Raw genomic sequence first — 21,984 nt, 5'->3', positions numbered from 1 at the left:
AAAGTAACATATAATACTAGAAAAGAGCAAGCAGCAATAGGCAGCTACTCACTAATAAAACGCCACAAATTCAGCCCCATAAGCAGGTGATGGGAAGATACCAACAGCTTAACAAAAATACTAAAGTTTAGCTGATGCACAGCCCAAGCCTCTGTGCAGGAAGAGCTGTCTGACTCTCCCACTGGAGGCCATTCAGCCTTCTCATGTGCTTAATTCCATGTTCAATTTCCCAGGTTCTCTCCCCATCCAGAGGAATCTCAAAGATCTCATGCTCAAGGGCATGACTCACATGTAGCCACATACTTGAATCCCTTATTAAAGCATACACATCCTAATCCTCACTGCAAGGTTATTCCTTGATCATTCTCTTTGCCACGGCTGTGACAACACACACCCCAACAGGAACATTCAAGTAAGTACATTTTCACAAAAGACACTAGATGTGCCCTGCATTCCCTTTGAAGCCTATTTCAGATACCATTAATATAACTACATTCTACTACATTCTCTTTTTATAAAGCTTGAATTTCTTTTTCTGGTTCTAAATGTCAGTACAGTAACCAGCTGCCATACCTTAACTCGTAGCTCCTTCATAGGAGGAGGCAGCAGCAGACCTCTAATCTGAGTTACAATAGGACCTTCTACCCCAGGAACAATAATGGTGTCTCCTTCCCTCAGACGTCCATTAATCAGAATAACATCTATGGTAGTGCCCATGCCTGGCAGTGCTTTAACCTGAAGGAAAGGGGGAAAGAAGTTACTTCCTATTTAAGCACTTCAAGCACACATTTTTTTACCAGGAGGAAGGGTGGAGGGAAGGGAGAAATTCCTACATCAATTTCAAGAAAGAGCTGCTGTATTACCTCCATGACTTGAGCTCTCAGCTCCTGACATTCAGCCAGTCTCTTGGTCAGCATGGTTTGTGTGAGCTCAACGAGAAGAGCTATCAGACTTCCCATGCCATCCCCTGTGTGAGCAGAGGTAGGTACAAGAGAAACAAAAGTGCGGGGATCCTTATTCTCATAAAACAAGGCAGCGTTCAAGCCCTGGAATCAGGATTAACAGTTACATAGGGAAAAGCACATATACACATCAGTACTGACAGTAACATTCAGTTCCAGTCAAAGACCACTGCATTTTTTAAATTCCAATTTAAAAAGCTAACACTGTTATGGACAACATGCTATGGAACACAAAGCCTCAGTCCACACTTGGAAGCAGCGTGGGATAATTACACAAAACCAATTACCCCATCTAGCTAATAGACAGCATTGTATGTCACCAACAGAGGAAGAGGAAGTTCCAGAACTGATGTGATTCATACCCGGCCAGCATCCAAGAGAAAAAGAGACAGATGGGATTCTCTCAGGCTATTCCCAAAGAGAAAGAGAACAGTGAGAGAGAACTTCATCTGCTATTCATGACTCCACTGACCATGCATAGCAATTAGCTATTTTTCTCCAAACCAGCAGTAAGGATGGAGCAGTTAAAATTATGCAAAATGTAAAAACAGTGAAGTTTGATTTGAGAGGTTAACACCAATGCGTCAGAAGAAATGCAACAATTTTCTTGATATTCTAAGTTGTTTTAAGGGGAAAAGACAAAACAAAAACGATCCACTAACCCAAAGGAAACCACACCACTCACCCACCTCTCCTTTACAACCACTTTTAAGCAAAGAACCTTGAATATTCCAACCTACCTGTTTTGCAAATTCCACTATGATAGCTTTTGCACGTTCTTCAAATTCATCTTTCGTATTTTTTTTCTGCTTCTTTAAGGTGACAGCTACATCTGTATCTGGACTTTTTTTCCAGTCATATAACCTATCAATCTTAAAAATACAGCAGTATGTCATCTTATGCCGCTTACTAAAGGGTGCCTTTATGCTCATGCCACATCATTAGCAAGAAGTACTTTATCAACCAACTTAGCCAGCCATCTATCTGCTCCAGTAATCAAATTAAAGCATTTTTATTTGCTTTAGCTACTATATTTAGCTCTGTTTATATCAGGCAGTATGACAGGATGGCAATATTACTTCAGATTTTAAATATTCAAGCAATAATAATAATTTTCATATGGAAGAAGTTTATATGCATAAATTACACCAAGGTTAAAATAAAACATTCAGAAGGGACCTGTTTATAGATTCATATATGCACAAAAAAACCCAAAACCATGGAGGTGTTTATGGTTTTTCCTGAAAAGAAGTTCCACTAGTTTTACAAAGAACTTTTACTGGTAAATATGGATGCTTTCCTATGTTGCCACAGAGAAGGGACAAGAGTGGGGTTGTTCAAAAGACACAAATGTATTCCAGAAACACCTCCCTAAGACAACAGCCAAAGCAGGACAGGCTTAGCCCAGAAATCTATTTGCTGTACAAATCAAAACTACATCTTAAGAAAATTATAACCCGGTCAAATAATACAACTAAAAACACAGGAGCTCTTGGCTATTTAATTTCAGGCTCTCTGTAGGCCTTTGAAGGCAATGAATGACAGTCAGGTCTTCAGGTCTGACAGAGAGAACTCTCTACTACTCTGCCATAAGGCCTCTCCATCCAAGAGGTTGTTTGTGTTCTTTCAAAAAGTAGCTGGTTTTGGCAATGAGATAGATAATGGTCTCCTCAGTTTCAACTACCTTAAATTTTAATGCTCCTGTCATTATTTGAAGTATATTACAATTTTTACAGTGCACACAAATAGCCTTCTGACAGCTCTCTGTCAGCATGTCAGATGGCTTCCAAAGTTATTGGACATGAATAATTTCCATATATATAACATAATTCCTCGAGTCATCACAAACCGGCAGCATAATTTCTCATGCACAGGATTTCTAAAAACAGGGCTGAAAATAACTGGCTAATTTTCCATCTAGTATTGCAAAGCCCAAAACACTTCCCCCACCAGTGATCAACATTACTGCTCCATGGCCTAAAGTCAGTTTGTCCTCACGTCAAACTGACCACTATCAGTGGCTAAAATAAAGTATGACTTGTCAACATGAAGCTTGTGTTAGAATTTTATCAGAAAATGCACATAAATCTATATAAATACAGACAAAGGGAAAAAAACCCACAGTTGAAGTATAACTCCCAGAAGTGTGAGTCATACAGAAGTTACATAAGGCAACAAAATTTACCAGTAACAACTCCAAGAAGAACTGATTGTTCTGCAAAGCTCCTGTAGAGCCATTGTGGTATCAAGGACACAAAAAAAACGCAACACACAGGACCCAAGAACCACCCCTTCAGATTTTACACAAAACAATACCAGCTCAAGAAAGAAAACAGACAATTGTCAAATGGCAAATGCACTACTGGAGTGGAGAAATACACTATTAGGATTAAAATCTATCCTACCTTGTTGAGAGCTACTATAAAGGGGCATTTCTTTGATTTCAACAGATTAATTGATTCAATTGTCTGTGGTTCCAAACCATGCATGATGTCAACTACAAGAATAGCGATATCACAAAGAGAGCTTCCTCTATTTCTTAGATTACTGTGACATTAAAAGACAGAAAAAAAACAAAATCAGTCATTTAGCAATGGAACCTTTATAAAAACACCAATGTCAAACTTACACTGACAAACAAAAAGCTAAAGCTTATCAGTTATTTCTCCTCAAAAATGTAAACCATTCAAAAGACACTTTGTAATTTTCATTTAATAAAATACATTAAAGAATGTGTAAGCAAAAGTAAGAAGAATCTATTCTCTTGAAAGTTTTCATATTTTTATGTATTTTTACTATGTACGATATGTTCTGATCATTTTCTGAACAACACTTGAGAGAGTTAAAGTGAAATGCAGAGTGTAAAATCTGAACAAGACTTGTTTTTATTTACTGCATAAACACTAGGACTATCACAATTTTATACAATACAACATAAAGAGACTATCACATCTTTGTTGCCAAACAAAACCTGGCTAGAAAATCGAGAGCTGTAAGAGGTACCATGCCAAGATACTGATCTGAACATTACCAAGTGCCCCACAACACAGCATTTTACTGAAAAATGTCACATCAAAGTCGTAATCCTTCTGTTTCGAGATTTCACCCAAGATGCCACCTCAGTGAGTTCAATTATGCATATCATGTTTTACCCTTAAAAGCTGATTTAATGACTTGACTGCATGCCACTGGTGTTCCTAGAATGCATTTGATCTCTGCTAGGACTCAGATGACTCATGGAATTAGTAACTTCCAGTCTTACAAACTCCATTACCTTAACTGAGACACCGTGAATGAGAGACTAGGACAGAAGTTTTAATTTTTCATAGCAGAGCACTTAGGTCACCTGAAATCCTCACCTTTTTTCCTTCAGCTAGCTTCCTCCTTCCATCTTTCCTCTTATACTAACTATTTATTTACACGCTTTTTTCAGATATTCATGGCTCAACTGGCATGAAGACAGAAAATTAATCATCTATAAAAGGCCAGCAATTAACCAGATATAAAAAGCACCTGCAAATGAAGCAAATCCACTTAATTCCACTACTTTAAGTTGGTTTTGTTGGACTTTTTTTCAAGAGAGAACTAAAACAATGAATTAAGCAAAGACCTCACACTTTGCTAAAAATCTCTAGATGCTTTTGCCATCAGTTCTGAGAAGTACAAAATTGTGAGAAAATGTTACCTGAAAGACTCATGTCCTGGAGTGTCGATTATCAGCATGCCTGGAATTTTTATGTTCTCTCTGTCAAACTAACATTTCAAAATATTAGCCATCTTGAAGAGATTACACAAGAAAAGAACAAAATAAAACCTAGCAACATTACTGACAGTCTGCACTTCAAAAATCCAGATACATATTTTAAGGCCAGCACCCTCTATAAACCAAATCAGTCAACAGTCATTTCAACACTAAAAAAAAAAGATGCAGCACATTCCTTCAGGTATCAAGTGGACACAAGCTAAGCTCAAATCTGTAAGACAAGGCAACCTACAGAAGAAAAAAAAAAAAAAACACACTTCAGGGTAGTGAGATGTACCATCCTTGTCTTGATGATTTTCTCCTCTCCCCTAAGTTTACATGTTTACAAAGCTGAGTAAAATCATAGAAAAAGCCATTGCTTACACCAAGGCTTTTCAGCCAGCTGCTTCTGCAAGCAAACTAGGATATAGTATCCAAAACTAATTATAGAGAACAGTTACTGAGTCTCAATTTACAATCAAAATACTGACAAGTAAGCAGTTTGTGTATGTATGTGCACTGTCCAGAACAGACTAAACAGTATTTGCATTATCTTCTGAAGATACAGCAATGCATTAACTGAAATCAAATGTATGAACAATGGGACAGCCTTCCCTTTGCTGGGGGAATGATAGGAATTAAAAAATAATTGACCCCAAAATTAGAGCAGGGGCAAAGTACATCTGTCCATGTCAGAAAATCTCACAAGGCCTTTATTAGTCTACATTGCATACTTTTAAAGATGCAGTTGTTGAAGTGCTGTAACTTACATTTTTCACCATCTTGGTTTGTTCATTAATAGCTTCAAGAGGAACATTAGTTGCACCAATCTGCTGAGTGATACCACCAGCTTCACTGTCCTGCACGTGAGTGTGGCGGAGCTAAAGACAAAAAAAGACCAGAAATACTCACATGTAAGAGACTAAAGTTATGTTCTTTCTGTCTTCAACCAAAAAAATAAACGCATTAACAAGAAGCACAGACAGTACTTTCACACTCCACACCTTACCTTATCTAAAATTTTGGTCTTGCCTGTGTCCACATGCCCCAGGACACAGATAACTGGTGCTCTGAGCTTCTCAGTGTTCATATTTTTGCTGTTTTCAGCTCGTCGCTTCTATGTAAAAGACACAAAAATTGGTGAATATAAACCAAAAAACAGCTCTTGACTTGATTACATACATACAGAGTTAGCTGTTGGACTTACATTTTCAAGGCAATTTAAAGTCTGACACCCCTCTTTTCGTATATCAAAAATTTTTGACTAACAGTTACATTTTTGTTTGGTTGGTTCTTTTCATACAGTCTAGCAGGCTAAGCTGTTATACCTGCTAACAGCAGCTTTGCTGATGGTGCATTCTGAACAAGCACCTTGGGTGAGGAAACCAAGAATGTTAGCAGCCATGAAAGTGCTGAACAGTTTAGACACATCTTTTAAAACTTGAAAATATCTATCTGTAAATAAAAGCCTCTTTTTCCAGGAGGAATATAGAAATAGAGGGGAACAACACTGAAGTTGCCATCTTTGAGGAAAAGTTACCTAAAAACAAATATTTTATCTTCAGACAAAACCAAGTATTTCTTTTCTTAATTAATGCAATTTCTGAACCTGCTTAAATATTAGCCCTGACACAACCACCATTTTGACAAATTCGACAAAATTAACAAACTTAATCTGTTTGTTTGAATCCAAGTGTATCTTAATACACTTGGATTTAAATTTTTTAAGTGTATTTTAATACCTCAATTCTCCGTTTAGCTTTGTCATAAGCACGCTCCTCCTTAGTGCGGTCATCATCCGAGTCATACTCTGAATCAGAGCTAATTTCCTTGCTAAGCTTTTTTTCCATAGATTGTTTTCCAATAGCTTGGGAGTCTGGCTCTCTCTCATCTGAAGTCTTTTCATCTTCATCTTCACTGCCTTCACTATCTTCAGATTCTTCACTCTCTTCTTCCTCTTCCTCCTCTTCATCTTCCTCCTCCTCTTCCTCCTCCACTTCATTTTGTTCTTTGACTTCTATATGGACAGGTTTGCTCTCTGTTAAAAAAAATAAAGTAAAAATTCTCTAAGTTCACACTTCTGGGGGAGATGGCACCAAAAAGCAGAAGACTACTAGAGAAGAATAAGGACTGAGAGCAAATTCTACAGTAAGTGCTCGTAAAGATTTTTCAACTTCCAATGTAAAAAAAAAAAAAAAAAGTTTTTCACGTTCAGAGCTGCTGGCTTATGTTTCGAATCCAGAAGCAAAACAAGTTTAGGGTGGGGTGAAGAACAATATTATCAGCACATCTATGCTTAACATTATTTCCAAACATTCAGACATTCTTTGAAGTCATATGCACTTGATAGAGGAATAATGCACCAACACCTTTTTAATAAAGCCAAAATACTCTAAATCATTACTATATGAATTCTGCACACTACTGATCAGGAAGTCACATTTAAGAAGACATAACAATCAAAACAAATGGTCTCTTTTACCAAATTACAAAAAAAAAAAAAAAAACCAAAAAAAACCACACTCATCTTCAGGTTTTCTTAGATGGTTCAGAGAAGATTAATGTGTGTCATAGGAATTCTTCAATAAACATACAAAAAGAATTATCAAAAAATAATTTTCTTTCTTCAAAAGTGTCCTATTTATAATCACCTATAAAATCGTAAGAGGCAAGCTGATGATCACTTTAAAACCATGGATTCTCCTCTTTACAACACTGCTGGCAGGCTCACTGCTCTTAGTCACGTTTCCTTGCTACACTCACAGTCAATCAGCTTAGTAATACACTAAATCTAATTCCCAGGAAGGCTCTTTTCCTGGATCCCATTGGCAGAGCCTTCAAATCCAAGAAGTAAGAAGTGCTGTGTCCACTCCAGGACAGACTAAAACACTCAAGAAAGTCGGCAGCCCTTAGAACTCAAAAGGGCCAGAGGAACACACCTGTGCTGGAATGAAACCCATTCTGCTGTATGTCTCTGTGTATCAAGTACTATACTTGAAAGCATAGTTGTCAGAAGTATAGGCAAGTAAAAGGTACTTGATGAATAAATAGTCTTTAAGTATAAGAAACAATGGAGACATTATGGAAACACTAAGTCTAGTAACCAAGTCCTGTTCAGGATCGCTCACAGAAATACACTTTTCTCCATCAGTGGAAGAAAATATCTGAGAAGTTATCCCTGCACTGTTGCACAGCCTTAAATTCTCAATATTGCTGTTGAGTACAGACAGAATGGCCTTTGGCATACATGCACAGGAATACAGATGTTCTGGCAATTCCTTCCTTTTTTCCAAACTTGCTTCTCAAAGTAGCATATCATCGAATCACAGAATGGTTTAGGCTGAATGGACTTCAAAGACCATCTAGTTACAGCCCCCCCACCAAGGATAGGGGCACATTCCACTAGATGAGGTTGCTCAAACCCCCATCCAGCCTGGCCTTGAACACTTTCAGGGATGGGGATCCACAGTTTCTTTCAGCAATCTGTTCCTGTGCCTCACAACCCTCATAGTAAAGAGGTTCTTCCTAATATCTAAACTAAACCTACTCTCAGTTTGAATCAAGTTCCCCTTGTTCTGTCACTACATGCTCTTGTAAATAGTTTCTCCCCTTCTTTCCTATAGGCTCCCTTTTCATACTGGAAGGCTGCAGTTAGGTCACCCAAAGCCTTCTCTATTTGAGGCTAAACAATCACAATTCTTTCAGCCTCTCCTTGTAGAAGAGAAATTACTATAAGATATGCACGCTTAGCCTTCACACCATTTCATTTCTTCACTTCTTTGAAAACTTCTCTCAGGGGTACTCTCCTAGATGTTGCCAGATGCATGTAATAAAAATACTATAGCTTTGAAATTATTACTAGAGGAATACAATACCATGTAAAAAGCTTTCTTAAATTCACAGAGATGGCTTAAGCACATATTAGAGAAGAGGATTTTTACTCCCATAAAAAAAGAACCAAAAAATTACAACCCATTTACTTTAGATAGCAACTGCACATAAGAGTATTTCCAAAGAGTTGTCTTAAGTATTTGCATAGCTTCTGAAAGCTCTGCTTTTGAGAAGAGTCTCTTATATGTATCATCATACTTACCTCCCAATTTATCTTGCAGAGCAGAGGAAAAATCTAGGTAAAATACTGTTTTCTACAGAAACGGAAAACTTAGTCCAAAACCTCTTAACCAGAGAAAACATACATTTGGTATTTACATACCCACCTTTCTCTCCATCTTCATCACTAACCATAGCTTCCCAGTCATCCAGACCAGCATCTTCTGTTTCGTCGTCTTCCTCCTTTTCTTCTAAAACTAAGAAACCCAACACTCAAGTTAAAAAAAAGTCAGTCCAGCAACATACAACATTTTTAGATGCCCCTTCTTTTGACTTGCTGACAACTGCAACTTGCAATTTGGCTGTTACCATAATTCTACTAAATTATCTCCACGGTCCATAAAGGGAAGATGTTGCATACTTAAAAACTAATCTCCAATTCTCTCCATAAAAATCATATAGCGCTAGCATCTTTGCCTAGATAAACTTTTGTGGAAGACACAGAAAACCTACTCATCTAGTTCCTGTCTGCACATCATGCCAATGCCTGCATAATGCTTGCCACAAAACCTGTACCACAATCATGATCCTTGCAAGGAGTTACCCAATTAACAGTCACCACGTGCAACAAAGTGGCAGAGAAACAAGAATACAAGTTACAGTAGAATTTTAACTAGTGAGAATATACAAATCTTCTATAAAAAGGACACCAGGTGCTTTAACATAATTACACCATGGATTCCAGAAGCATTAAACATTCATTCAGCAGGAATTCAGTAAGATTTATGAAAAGACTGCAGCTCTTAGTAAGAGACAAATGGAAAAATGCAAACATACAACCCTCTCCAAAAGAGGCATTATACAATATATACTTGCTGCAGCACATGTGTCATAAATTTCAGCTTTCTGAAATGAAGACTAAGTTCCACACTGCTAGACTATTAGCTAAGAACTAACATTCAGCCAGTGAGCCCTTCTCTTAAAGGCAATGGAATAGGAGAAATCAATCATGAGATTAGTCAAGCTACAATCACAGGACATATTCAGCTTTGTTTTCAAAAACTGCATATTTTGTCAGTATGTGTCTGACTTAAGAACAAGAGTAAAAATTGAAACAGGCTCCTTGCTGAGGCAGAAGTCCAGTGCGATATGATTTTGACAAAGCAAAGCACTGTGTGTAGGCAAAGATGAGGGCAACAATCTGATCAGCAAACTTGCTGATAACTCAGTTTCACAAGCTAACACATCCTCTGCATTCAGCACTTGTGAAAGCCAAACATCTGGAATAATGAATACAATCACTGTGAATATGGCACTATCAATTCTAGAAGCAGCATATTTCCTCCCTACCTCCACCTAACTGTTAACAAAACAGACTTCTAAAAGCAAGTGAAAAGGCAAGAGTGAATAAGGCACTGAATGTGCACATTTGAGATAACTTACTAAGCCAATTTAACACCAGAGTTCACCCAGAATAAGGGACCTTTACACACTAATTTTGAACCTTCATGCCTTTTACTCCACAGAACTTTCAGTTCCTCCCTTAAAAAAGGAAAAAAAAAAAAAAAAAAAGGCAACTACCTCAAGAAAGGATGGTCATTCAGCCCCATCCAGGTATGATAACTATAATGCAGCACTGACACAGAAGCTTAAGTGTTTGAAACTTATTAGCATTACCACCAACCTGGATCTACAGGAAGAGGAGCCTCTTCTTTTACTGGTGTTTCCAGTTCTACAGCATCTTCAGCTGGGGAAGTTACCTCCACATTTTCTGAAATTGCAAGACAGGAAGTTGGTTGCTACATACTTACAAAGTCCAAATTGACTTACACATACAGCTCCATTCCAGCTTATTTGGAAAACATTTGGCTTTCTAAGCAGTTGAATAGGTTTATAGGATAGGTCAGTTATTGACGTTAAAAACTCCTCACTTTCTTTAAAAGACAAGAGAAAATGAAGTAATACTAGTCAACTACCCACACTTCCCCTACTGTTCCATTACAAATGAAAACTAAAAAAAGAAAAAATTACTGATACAATTCAGATAAGCACCATTTTCAATTCTTTACCCACACTCCATAAATGATAAGCAGGCGAACAACTAATGTCAAATTAAAAAGAAAAGGAAGGAAAAATAGCTAAGTAAGAAATACATCTGAATTTTTTAAACTAAGGGCTAGTCCTGAGAACAGCCACAGCAATCCCCCCTGAAGAAAGTAACGAACCACAAAAATAATCTACACCTAACCAGGGCAATAAATTCTAAGGTTTCAAAAATTTAAGCTCTTTGAACCGCTCTGAAAAGCGGTTCAAAGCTCCACCCAGGAACTGAAAACTGGTTTTATATGCAAGAAAATAAATTAACAAACTGTCTCCAATTTATAAGTACTAAAACTAGGATCAATGTCTTGTCATCCTGGGACAAACTCAGACTCAATTATAAGTCATTATTACCTAAACTACTTTGTATTTGACCTACATATGCACACAAAGCATTCACATTCTAAGCATTACATTTGTAAAAGGCCTTTACACCTTGTACATCTTCAACATTTAGAAAATCTAAACCCTGAAATGCAATTAGCCTAAGACCAACTGATTTATTTCAGTAATACTTCTGGAAATATGACTGATCAATTAGGTATCCCTATATGCAAACTACACCTTCTTTATTTTCTGGCTGCTGCTGCTTCTTTCTCTTTTTGTCTTCATATATTGGCCTCTTCTTTGGCACAGAGTCTTTGGATGGCACTTCAACACCTGCAAAACAAACAAAAAATTTGTTAAAAAGAAAATCCAAGTAATTAATAAACATAAACTTTGGTTTAAATAAGAACATGTTTTCCAAAACTGGAAAAATGGAGGAAGAAAGAGTAGAAAGTAGGTTAAATGCATATTTTATTTTTTTTAAAAGTCTGAATTCAAAAGCTAGAAAACTTGAGTGAAGTATAGTTCTTCAGATACTCCTGACTGCTCTCAAAAAGAAGTCAGATAACTAGAGGAAGGGGACAGCAATGAAACAAAAAATAAGCAAATCCAATCAGATTCTACAACTGCAGGTTTGAGGTTATCACAAACCTTCATAAAACATCATGAACACATACGTCAAGATTAGCAATTTAAGGTCTGCTATGCAAAAATTCATTTAAGACCTGTCTGCCAACGGTCCTAATTTCAGACAATCTGGAGTAGTTCACAGGCAGAACTCATTTTAAATGCTTAAGGTTGTTCAGCAAATAACATTTTCCCTTTTGCTCTATGTGAGGAGGTTTCTAGTTTTTTATTTGTTTTGTTTGTTTGGGTTTTGGTTTGTTGTTAAGTTTTTTTAATTTTACAATACTGATGGTTTCAGGTATTAAAATAATGCCAGGTTCAATTCACCAGCTGCATCTTTGCCTCACCAGGAAGTGGGTGCTGTAATATATGAAGGGATTTCATCAAAACCAGAAGTTTCTTGTAAAGACAAATTAAAAACTGAATTACTGCTGCACACTGAAATTTTTTTGCAAGTACTGAATGATTTACATTGCAGATTTGACAAAAATCCAGTCGTATGGACACATAAATAGAAAGATTCTAATAGTACAGCAGCAACCAAGGGGAAATAGCCTTTGCATATGTTTAAGAGCTCCAAACATTTTACTAGGTACAAAGATTCCTACATTTATACACCGATCTACTAGTAAAGTGTCAGTGTACTCTACAAATACACTCAGCACTCACAAATTACTTTCTTTTTCTAGTCACAAACCAGTTACCAAGAACAATTTAGGACATTTTGCTTGAAATATATTGGACAATTTTACTTAAATCCAACAGAGACAGATTATATTTCACAGAAAAAGAGGAAAGCTCTTACATACTCCTGGCAAATCCCAGAGAAAACCACATCTTCCCCATGGACTTCCTCCATTGTTTTTGAAGCAAAACAGTGCACTTGCTTAATTGAGCATGTGAATTAAATCAACAGGATCCAGATCACTGGTCTTACAAGACTTTGAGCACAGCCCATGTGCTTTTCCTGGCCTTTAGACTACACCCCTTCTTTAATTGCTTTTTCCTAAATTCCACAAGTAACATTTTAAACAGCAAGTAGACTGTACTAAAAAGTCAAATATTCAAAGTAACATAAAAATACAGGCACTTAATCCTACTTAAAAAATAAAGGGGAAGGGAGGGCACACACTGCCTTCCTTGATAACAGAGCAGCTTTACATGGAATCACTCAGTACTTGTCCTCCTAGCTCCAGATAGGAAAAAAAAAATAAAGACAGAGCAATAATGGATATAAAGTTTGGTTGGGTTTTTTGGTTTGGTTTCAATTATTATTACACTTTACTACTCACCCTGAGCTTGGAGTAGTTTAAGAGTAGCCTCCGCTCTGGCTCTGGCTTCTCGCTGAGCTTTTGTTAGAAGTTTTCCCTCCTTCTTCAAACGCTCCTTCCTCTCTTTCTCCTTCTGTTTTTTTCTTTCTTTCCTTTCTTGCTCTAATCGTTCCTAGAAGAAGATTTTAAAAAAACGCAGAAACTCTAAAACATGCTTTACACAAAAGCTACCCAAGTATATTCTGTTTGTGAGAAATATATTAAGGATTAATTCAGCAACTGCACCAGCAAGCAGACAGGTTACTCTTGCCCTAATTATTAAGGTTACTCTCTCCCTTATTTTATCCTAGGAGTGAGATATACGGTACCTCCTCTTTGCGTTTTGCTTCAAGTTCCTCCAGTCGTCTTATGCGTTCTTCCTCCTCTTTTTTTGCCCTTTCCTCCTCCTCTTTCATTTTAGCCAAGGCCTCTTGCATGGCTTTAACTGTGGCTTTACTGGGACCCTTCTTCTTCTCTTTCTCCTTTTCTTCTTTCTCACCTTTCTTTTTTTTCTTGTCTTTTTTCTTTTTGTCCCCCTCATTATCATCAGCTACAGAAAGAAGAGGCATACTTTCAAAGACCCCATAAATTTCAAAGATACTCTAAGTAAATTTATGTTTTAAATATGATAAATGACATCAAATATGGAATATTTTCACTGGCTTCTACATAAACATTTAATAATGAAAACAATAAAACTCGCTTAAGTCATGGCCTGAAGTCTTAAAGTATCAGAATAACAGGGAAGTGAAAAAGTACTCTTGCAATACAGAACTGTAATCATATACTGTAATGAAAATTCACCATCTGGCTTGTTTTCCCATGTACCTGAACAAACTACAGGCCAGAAAACACAGCCACCTGCGAGCCAACACAGAGAGGCAGATAAGGCCTAGATACCAGATAAATTTCTAGTATTTACAATTCAAAATAAACCAACAAACTATCCTCGCTGCCTAGCACCTCTCTGGCCTTATAAAAACTACAGCATATAAATTACAATTTTAGAACCCATGTTACAAACCTTCTGCTCCTGCAGCAGTCTCTCCTTTCTCCCCAGAGCCAGGGATTGCTGTAACTTCAGGAGAAGCCTTCTCTTCAGCTTTTTTTAGAGATTCCTTTGGCTTTGCTGGTTCTTTACCACCTTCTAATTCTTCCTTCTCTTTCTGCTTCCTCAATTTGGCTTTTTCTTCTTCACGCTTTTTTCTTTCACGTTCTTTTTTTTCTGCCTTCTTCTGAGCCACTGTTTTTACTTTGAATGAAGGTTCTTCTTCATCATCCCCACTCTCAGCAGCAGGAGCAGACTTTGGCTTTTGGTTTTTCTTTTGTGCTTTTCTAGATTGGGAAACCCCATCTGATTCATCACCACTCTCGCCTGTAGACACTCCTCCCCCACGCTCTTTGCTTTTCTTAATGTTAGTTTCATCTTCTTCTGATAAATCACGTTTTTTATTTGACTTCTGAGTTTTCCCTTTGTTTTTCTTAAGATGTGTCTCATGATCATCATCATCACTGCCAGAATGCATGTCTTGTTTTCCTTTCTGAGTTTTTTTAGATTTTTTATCTTCTTCTTCCTCACTGTCATAGTCATTTTCCAAATTGGCTTTTTTACTCTTTCCTTTTCTTTTTTTATCTTGTTTTGATAAGTTTTCTTCATGGTCATTTTCAACCTGGTAATTAAACAATTCAATGATCAGCCATGAAAAATTACTTGCTGTCATGAGCTAGGAAGCAGCACTGAGATACATCAAGAGAAACCTCTCTTACAGAACACTAAGTTTGAAAGCAATAACTGTTCCTGCTGAGCGTACCATACTTCAGCCCACAATTAAGATTTATTCTGATTGGCTTTGAATAATTATCAGCATGAAGATATGGCTTTTTGTGCGATCGACTTTACTATGAAAATATGATCAAATACAATTAAAAGAACATGCCAGCTACGCTGAAACACTAGAAGGTCTCTGGGACAGAAGCATCTCATATTTTAACTATTTCCTATTAAAAAGCCCACCTCCCTCTGAGTGTTCACCTTTCCTGTAGAAGGCTGTTCCCTGTCAACTTTCCCTCCTTGCGCCTCTATTGACAGTTCCTCCAGCTCCTTCAGGATATCATCTTCACTACAATAAGAAAGAAGTTAGGGCACTTAAGTAACTGAGTTTTTAGATAATGGAATAAGATCAGGCAGGTGGAAAAAACCCCAAACTTACTCAAAATCTTGTTTCTTCTTCTCTTTTTTCTTTTTGCCTTTAGCTTTCTGAGGCTCTTGATCCTTTGCAGCTCCTGCACCTTCTATCTCAGCAGCAAGGGCATCAATATCAATATCATCTTTTGCACTAAAATGAAGAGCAGAAAGCAGGGTTATCACTATTTCAAATGTGAAGTTTACACAAGTAGAAGCCATGTGAATTTAAAAAAAGTTTCAAAACGCAAAATCAATCACAAAACATATGCAATGCAGAAAAAAATGGTCCATGTTTACAAAACAATTATGCACTGTTACCTTATTCCACTCAGCAGGACGAAAAGGAAAAAAACTTCACATGTGTGGTCTGCTTGAAGTGAGGTAGAAAAATAAAACATTCAGTTCTTGCAACCCCAACCTTAAAAATTTAGCTGTGCAATTTGATGTAACTTCTAGGAAGAATGTAACTAGACTATTTGACTTTGGTCCTCCAAAAGATAAGTTGTTTGGCCCTTCAAATCGTAGGTGTCATTGATAGAAAAGCAGCCACCACAATCAAAGTGTAAAAATGAAGCACAAATTCACAACCAGGGGATCCTACTAAGAGATATTTCCCTAATCAAACATCCTTTAGCAAACAAAAAAACTACCGTATTTTTCTTTAGCAGATAAGTGAAAGTTCTTCACAGCTTCCAACCCACAATAACAGTTGCCTATGCTTATTTTTAGTAATAGGACTAAAAACTTTATTATCTTTCAAGAAAAGAAGTCACACAGATGAACAGAGTTCAGCCCCAAGCCAGACTTTAAAGCAGATCATAAAAAATACCAATGTAGTTGGCAAGCAATCATTTGTACCACTTGCCTTAGTATTACCTCTGAGGCCTAAAGAAAGCCAAAAGTAGTTTTTGTCCAGACATTTTACCACCTAATCACACTCACAGTACAACAGTAAGAAAGGAGACCTACTTATTCTATGCTTCACACTTAGAGCTTCAGTACACAGATCAAAACTGGTCTGATGTTACTTTTATCACAACTTGCAGTTTCAAAACCCATTTAATCAACAAGCTGTCAATACTTCATTTAACTGCCTCGGATAACTGGGCAGAAAACTGTTGTTTTACAATTTCACTGTCTCGTTTATTAATACCTACTCAGGATAAATCAGCCAAAGGCTGACTCACCAAATACCCAAAACTATATCCAGAAAATAAGGGAAATAAATTTGTTCCGGATTCAGGACTTTCAAGGTATCAGCAAATTCTAAACTACCACAGCTTCAGTTGTGCCAATTTATAAAACCAGAAGTTGAATCTTAATAAAGAAAACTAAGTATTTAATTATTCAACTACAGATTCTAAAATTCAGTAAGTCTAAGTTGCAGTTCTCCACAAAAAGGAAAGGGCTGGATTCTTTTGGAAGTGAATGCTGACATTAACAAACATTTTTTCCAACATATCAGGAATATGCAAGTCACCAAAAACTTTCTACATGTGACAACAGCACAACTAAGCAACAAAGTATGTCATTTGTTTAAAGGCCAAGATTGATTATTTGTATTTTCAACATCTTATATTTTCTTCTGGGTAGACTGAACAAACCAAATAAAAAGCAGCACAACAAAATACCTCACAGCACCTGTACTGCCAGAGATATTTTCAGTCAAGAGAAGAAAAAACACACCTAAAATATACCTAGTAACACTCCATCATGTGCTGACTTGATTTGTAGTACATTTGTCAAAAGAAATGTATCTCTCAAATAGTTAATGCAAGATCTCTAAAGTAATCCTCACCTCCCTCAAGAGAAAAATAGACATTTTGGCCATTCTCACCCTAAGATAATTTGATGTTTCAGCAATTAAAGTGCTGTTTTTATAAGCAGTTAAACTGGCTGTATATCAGGGTAACAACTGAAATAAAAAAGCCACTCCCTTCTATACCTAGAATTGAAGCCCTAATGTCAGGCTAACTACATTATATATCCAGGCCTACACACAGGCCTTCAAACTTGTTTTTGCATTGTCTTCTGAATATCAAGTTTATTAAACACACTTGCTTACCTCCTTTTCCTCTCAGAGTTAATGGAGGAGACCGAGTCATATTGAAGCTTGAAGTAATTTGAAAACACCAAAATAGATCCTCTACTACTACTTCTTCCACGTCTGTACTGCTGCCCTTACTACAGGAGCCTAACCATGTGGCTGCTCAGATACTAAAGCACCAGGCCTTTAAACAGCTCATATTTTACATGGATATTATCAGGGCTGTTTTATCACAATGCAGTTTAGCAGAAAGTTATGTCCAAACATAAAACACGTGGGCTTTTTGCTACAAGCAAAGATGTCTGTGGTATCTCATGTTTTCCAGGATACATGCTTTAAAGAGGGTAAGGTTTTATTTGCTGTTAAATCAATTCACTTCAACTGAACTTTGAACAAGAAAACTTCTTTAGGGAAAAAAAAAAAAATCATCTCAAACACTGAAAAACCTATTTGACAGACATTAAATTTTAACACCCACCAGCAAGAATAGTTTAGGAATAATAATAATGAAGATTGTCCAGCTGTCACAATAGCGGCATCAACACAAAAGCCTTTCCAAACTTGGTTTTCACTGTTTAGTTTCTGAAGAAATGGTCAGTGGTTTCTGACCAAAAAAAAAAAAATCCCAAACAAACCAACCAACAAAACCTCTACACTTTCTACTACACTTCCATTCACTAAGAAGTGATAGAGCAAGCTTCAAATATTTGAGCCTCAATGAAGTAAGAAGTAAAATTGAGGCTGCATGCAATTATATCTACAGCTGTAATTCATAAGAACTGACAAGCAAGAATATCACTGGAAAGCTGAGGAATTCAAACACTGGCTTCCATTACTACAAATTTATTCCCATACTGATCTTGAATTTCCTTGGCTTTTAAAACTCTAATAACATCCCACTAAGATTTCATAAGAAAGTTGAAAAGAAAATTAAGAAGAAGCTCCCCCCACTCCTGGGAGATTATTATTCCTTTTTATAAGGAACCCACTACACTTAGATACATAATATATATCACATTTCCTATGGGCATTGTTAGATACACCATGGAACTTTTTCCTGTAGAGGTTTTTAAGCAGTCCCCTAACACATTTCAGAAACCCAAACATTCTTTCAGGAACACCCTTCTCCAAGATATCCATTCAGCCTTTACTAGAGTCCAACCCTAAGAAGGCCTGAAACAGGAACCTAAAAAGACCAGAATACTCGTGTGGTTTTCAATTTTGACCTCAAACTGCTTTTGCATGAAGACTTTATACACTGTCTCACTACCTTAGACCACTCAAGCTCATAATGCTTTGCACTAAAAAAAAACCCCTCACATTACCCCAACATCAGAGGCTCAAGGAGATCTGGAAAACAAAGTGCAGAGACTGGGTTACTTCCCGGATTTTTCCTTTGTTTCATAGGTGAAGAATAAGCCACTTCTGTAATCCACATACTTTGATTCCAGCCTCTATTTTTGCTACCAGATATAAAAAGAGTTTTGATATTGCTAAAGCAGCATTTCAATACATTAAACTATAGCAGGAATTAGGTGTGCATACTTCATTCAAACCTAAACAAGTAGTTTTCCAAAAAAATGGCTGCAGACATTTTTCCACAGAGTTCTGTGCCTAAGATAGGGCAAAACTCTGCAGAGGGAAAAGACAAGTCACGGTACTTAAACGAGAGTGCAGTAATCAATAACATATATACAGATATCACTACATTTCATATATCAAACTAAGTATTTTTTCTTTAGAATGACATCACTAATCAAAAAGAAAAAGTGCTCGACATTTTCCCTACACAATTTCATGGCCTTTTGCCATTTAAACAGGATTACAGTAAGGTAAATCTTTAAAATAGCACATAGAAACATTTACATACTTTATACTGCAAAAATATTTACCTTAATGCCCTAGAAATTACATTAGGAACTCAACTGTTTCCCAAAAGTTTCAGTACAAGTTGCTCTGCACAGACTAATGAAAACCTGTATTACATGGGAGAAAAGCCACTTAAGGACAGATTCCTGAATATTCACTGGGTCACAAGTTAAATGCTGGGCTAACCCAACATTCTGTACCAAGCCAGAATCAAATATACCCAGATCATCCCAAGAAAGCCCAAGTAAGTGTTTGGAGATTTTTAAGACAGGCATGGGCAACAGAAGAATTCAGTAACATCTCTCACACAAACAAAACATCAAATCAGGCCAGTAACAGAAATCAATACTCAAAATACAACCTAAGTTGCTCATATTATATGTTAAACAAAAATGTTCAACAACAAATAAAGCTACAATTCCAAATCCTGTCTATAAGAGAAAATATGAAATTTCAGTGTGAAGATTAAAACAGCTATGAAATAAAAGAGCTGTCACCTACCACTGCTCAGTCAGATGTACAAAGACATCCAGTAACTCTGCTATTTATAAGATCGCACAGAGTTGCAAGCTATTGAGTCAGAAAAGAGAAAAAAAAAATCTTGTGACTGATAGAAGCACTCTGTAAAAAAAGAAAAAAAAACAAAAAAAAAAACTCTCCAGTGTTCCTCTTGCTGTTACAGCAAGGAAACAGTATTGAAGAGTAGAAACAGAGTTTAAAAACAAACAAACCAACACCGCAGCTAATACATGGCATCTGCCAAAAAATACTAAAAACACCTTAAGGTGTTGGACTTATTTTATCTGAGGGGGTGTTTGTTGTTTTTAAACATGAGAAACAAGCACAGTGTTGGATCAAGTTCTTTTTCTGATGCAATGGCCTGCAACAGCCGGAACATAGAAATTCCCTTTGGAAGCCATCTGGATACCAGAGTTGACCCTAACACAAACTCTGATTCACAGATGCTGAAATTCGCTGTAATCCTAGTTTTTACATTCTAGGCTTTACTCTAGTCTTTTACATGTATGCTTTCCCATTTTGCTTTAAAAAAATCCCTCACACAGTGAAGCTCACAGTTTCTAATACTTGTTCACAATTAGTAAGATTTATTTTTAAATTCTTAAGTTCCACCATTTTCTTCAGTCTACAATATCACAGGTGTTCATCAGTGTACCACTCACTGGAACAGAAGCTGTCATGCTCCAAATCAAGATTTAAGCTTAAGATTCTAAAATAACAAAAGGTATCAATGATCCCTAATAAAGTGCATTAGAACAGTTACAAGTATACTTTAACTATTTATCACTTCTGTCTTCCAAGGAAGGTTAAAAACTTACTTCGAGTACTGGCTTAGTTGATATATTCATCATTAAGGAATTTTCATAGTGTGAACCTGCCATACTAAGGCCAGATAATGTCTGCAATATAATCTCTGTAATAGACAAATCTAGGCATGGAAATTTGAAAGACTTCCTCAGCATTGCCCAGGAAAACAAAGCCAAATGCAGGAAGACCATATTAGAGCTACTGAAATAAGAGTTAATAAGATTTTATCATTTTTCTTTGCTCAGTGAACTTCTGCAGCTAAAATGCATAATTGTCCTTCCTTGCCAAACAAGCTCCTCCAGCTTTCCATGTCGGTTCTAGTGAAGGAAAGCCAACTGACCAAGAGCATTTCACAGACTCTCCAGTAACAGACAAGCTCATTATATCAGCAAGGCCACCAGCAAACATGCATGTTTTCCTCCTATGCTTTCTTAAGACTACACACAAGTAGGACTTCCAGTACACTTTTTACAGTACCTACAATATGTATCCCCAAACACAGAGGAAAAACTTCATTATAAACAGGCACCCTGCAGCTACACATGACAGAGATGGCATCCTGACGAGGCAGCAGTGAGATAAAGGGCAAAGAAAAACTATTAATCCATTCATGAACTGAAAGAGTGGAGCAATAGGATTATGCAAAGGAGCTGAGTTGCCCCCATTCATATCAATTTGTCTCATTTTAAGCTGAATTCTTCCATTTTATTTCTGCAGTTTCATTTACCTAATTTCAGTAGAGTCAATCTCCAAACTACGGGAAAGCCAACTTCCAGCTTTGCATACAAAGTCAACAGGATAACACTGTCCTGCTGAAACCAAAACTAAAGTGTACACACAGACTAAAAAGTTACAAGCACTTTTTGATCCTTTGCACTGAGCAACACAAACATGATTAATTATGCTTGCCTTCATCCTACGGTTAACATGCTAACTCAAATCATGCTAAAAATCTTTTACATAGGATTGATTTTCAACTGTCTCTGTTAAGGTGAAGTGGAAATGTAAGAAAACACTGTACAATTAAAAACAGACTAAAACAAAGAAACTAAGTTTTCATGTGCAAGGGGCAGAAGAGTCAGCAAGCTGACACAGCAAGAAAGTTGCATCACTGCTGTGAACTCACTGCCCACATTCCTGCATAATCAGAAGAATCATTTTTGCTGAGGCAATCTTGGAGATATTTCATCAGTTACATGACACCAGCTCTTCTAACCTCCTTTAAAGGAACATCACTGTCATTAAGTAATTTTCTTTGCTTAAGAAAAAAAAGCCTTTGACCTTCAAAAAGACTGAAGAGAAGCTGAACCATCTCTTTGCATGTCTTTGGCTTTGCAGTTGTTTTAGACCAAGTAAAACTAATACCTCTAGACAGATCTTTATCATTGTTTCCCTAGAGCACCTTATCCATCCTCCACATATGAGCCATAAGCCCAGTA

The 21,984-nt window shown here is 36.9% G+C and overlaps 1 protein-coding gene across 3 annotated transcripts in view; it reads right to left on the bottom strand.

The window, feature by feature from the left end:
- EIF5B (eukaryotic translation initiation factor 5B) overlaps nt 1-21,984 on the bottom strand; it is a 35,647-nt gene that overhangs the window by 5,663 nt on the left and 8,000 nt on the right. For all 3 annotated transcript variants that reach the window (XM_088160024.1, XM_088160025.1, XM_014892917.2), the window contains 16 exons: nt 15,329-15,454; nt 15,151-15,238; nt 14,143-14,788; nt 13,448-13,668; nt 13,101-13,251; nt 11,419-11,514; nt 10,439-10,525; nt 8,922-9,011; nt 6,447-6,742; nt 5,714-5,821; nt 5,475-5,585; nt 4,648-4,715; nt 3,368-3,509; nt 1,703-1,834; nt 864-1,046; nt 574-735 (listed from right to left, as the gene is read on the bottom strand). In XM_088160024.1, coding sequence (XP_088016150.1) covers nt 574-735; nt 864-1,046; nt 1,703-1,834; nt 3,368-3,509; nt 4,648-4,715; nt 5,475-5,585; nt 5,714-5,821; nt 6,447-6,742; nt 8,922-9,011; nt 10,439-10,525; nt 11,419-11,514; nt 13,101-13,251; nt 13,448-13,668; nt 14,143-14,644 — 2,349 coding nt within the window. In that variant the 5' untranslated portion in view covers nt 14,645-14,788; nt 15,151-15,238; nt 15,329-15,454. The remainder of the gene's footprint in view (nt 1-573; nt 736-863; nt 1,047-1,702; nt 1,835-3,367; nt 3,510-4,647; nt 4,716-5,474; nt 5,586-5,713; nt 5,822-6,446; nt 6,743-8,921; nt 9,012-10,438; nt 10,526-11,418; nt 11,515-13,100; nt 13,252-13,447; nt 13,669-14,142; nt 14,789-15,150; nt 15,239-15,328; nt 15,455-21,984) is intronic.

This window comes from Sturnus vulgaris, chromosome 2 (assembly GCF_052056855.1).
Source record: "Sturnus vulgaris isolate bStuVul1 chromosome 2, bStuVul1.hap1, whole genome shotgun sequence".
NCBI classification, from domain to species: domain Eukaryota; kingdom Metazoa; phylum Chordata; class Aves; order Passeriformes; family Sturnidae; genus Sturnus; species Sturnus vulgaris.
The sequence above is the reverse complement of the archived record's forward strand: the minus strand, read 5'-3'. Positions and strand labels throughout refer to the sequence as shown.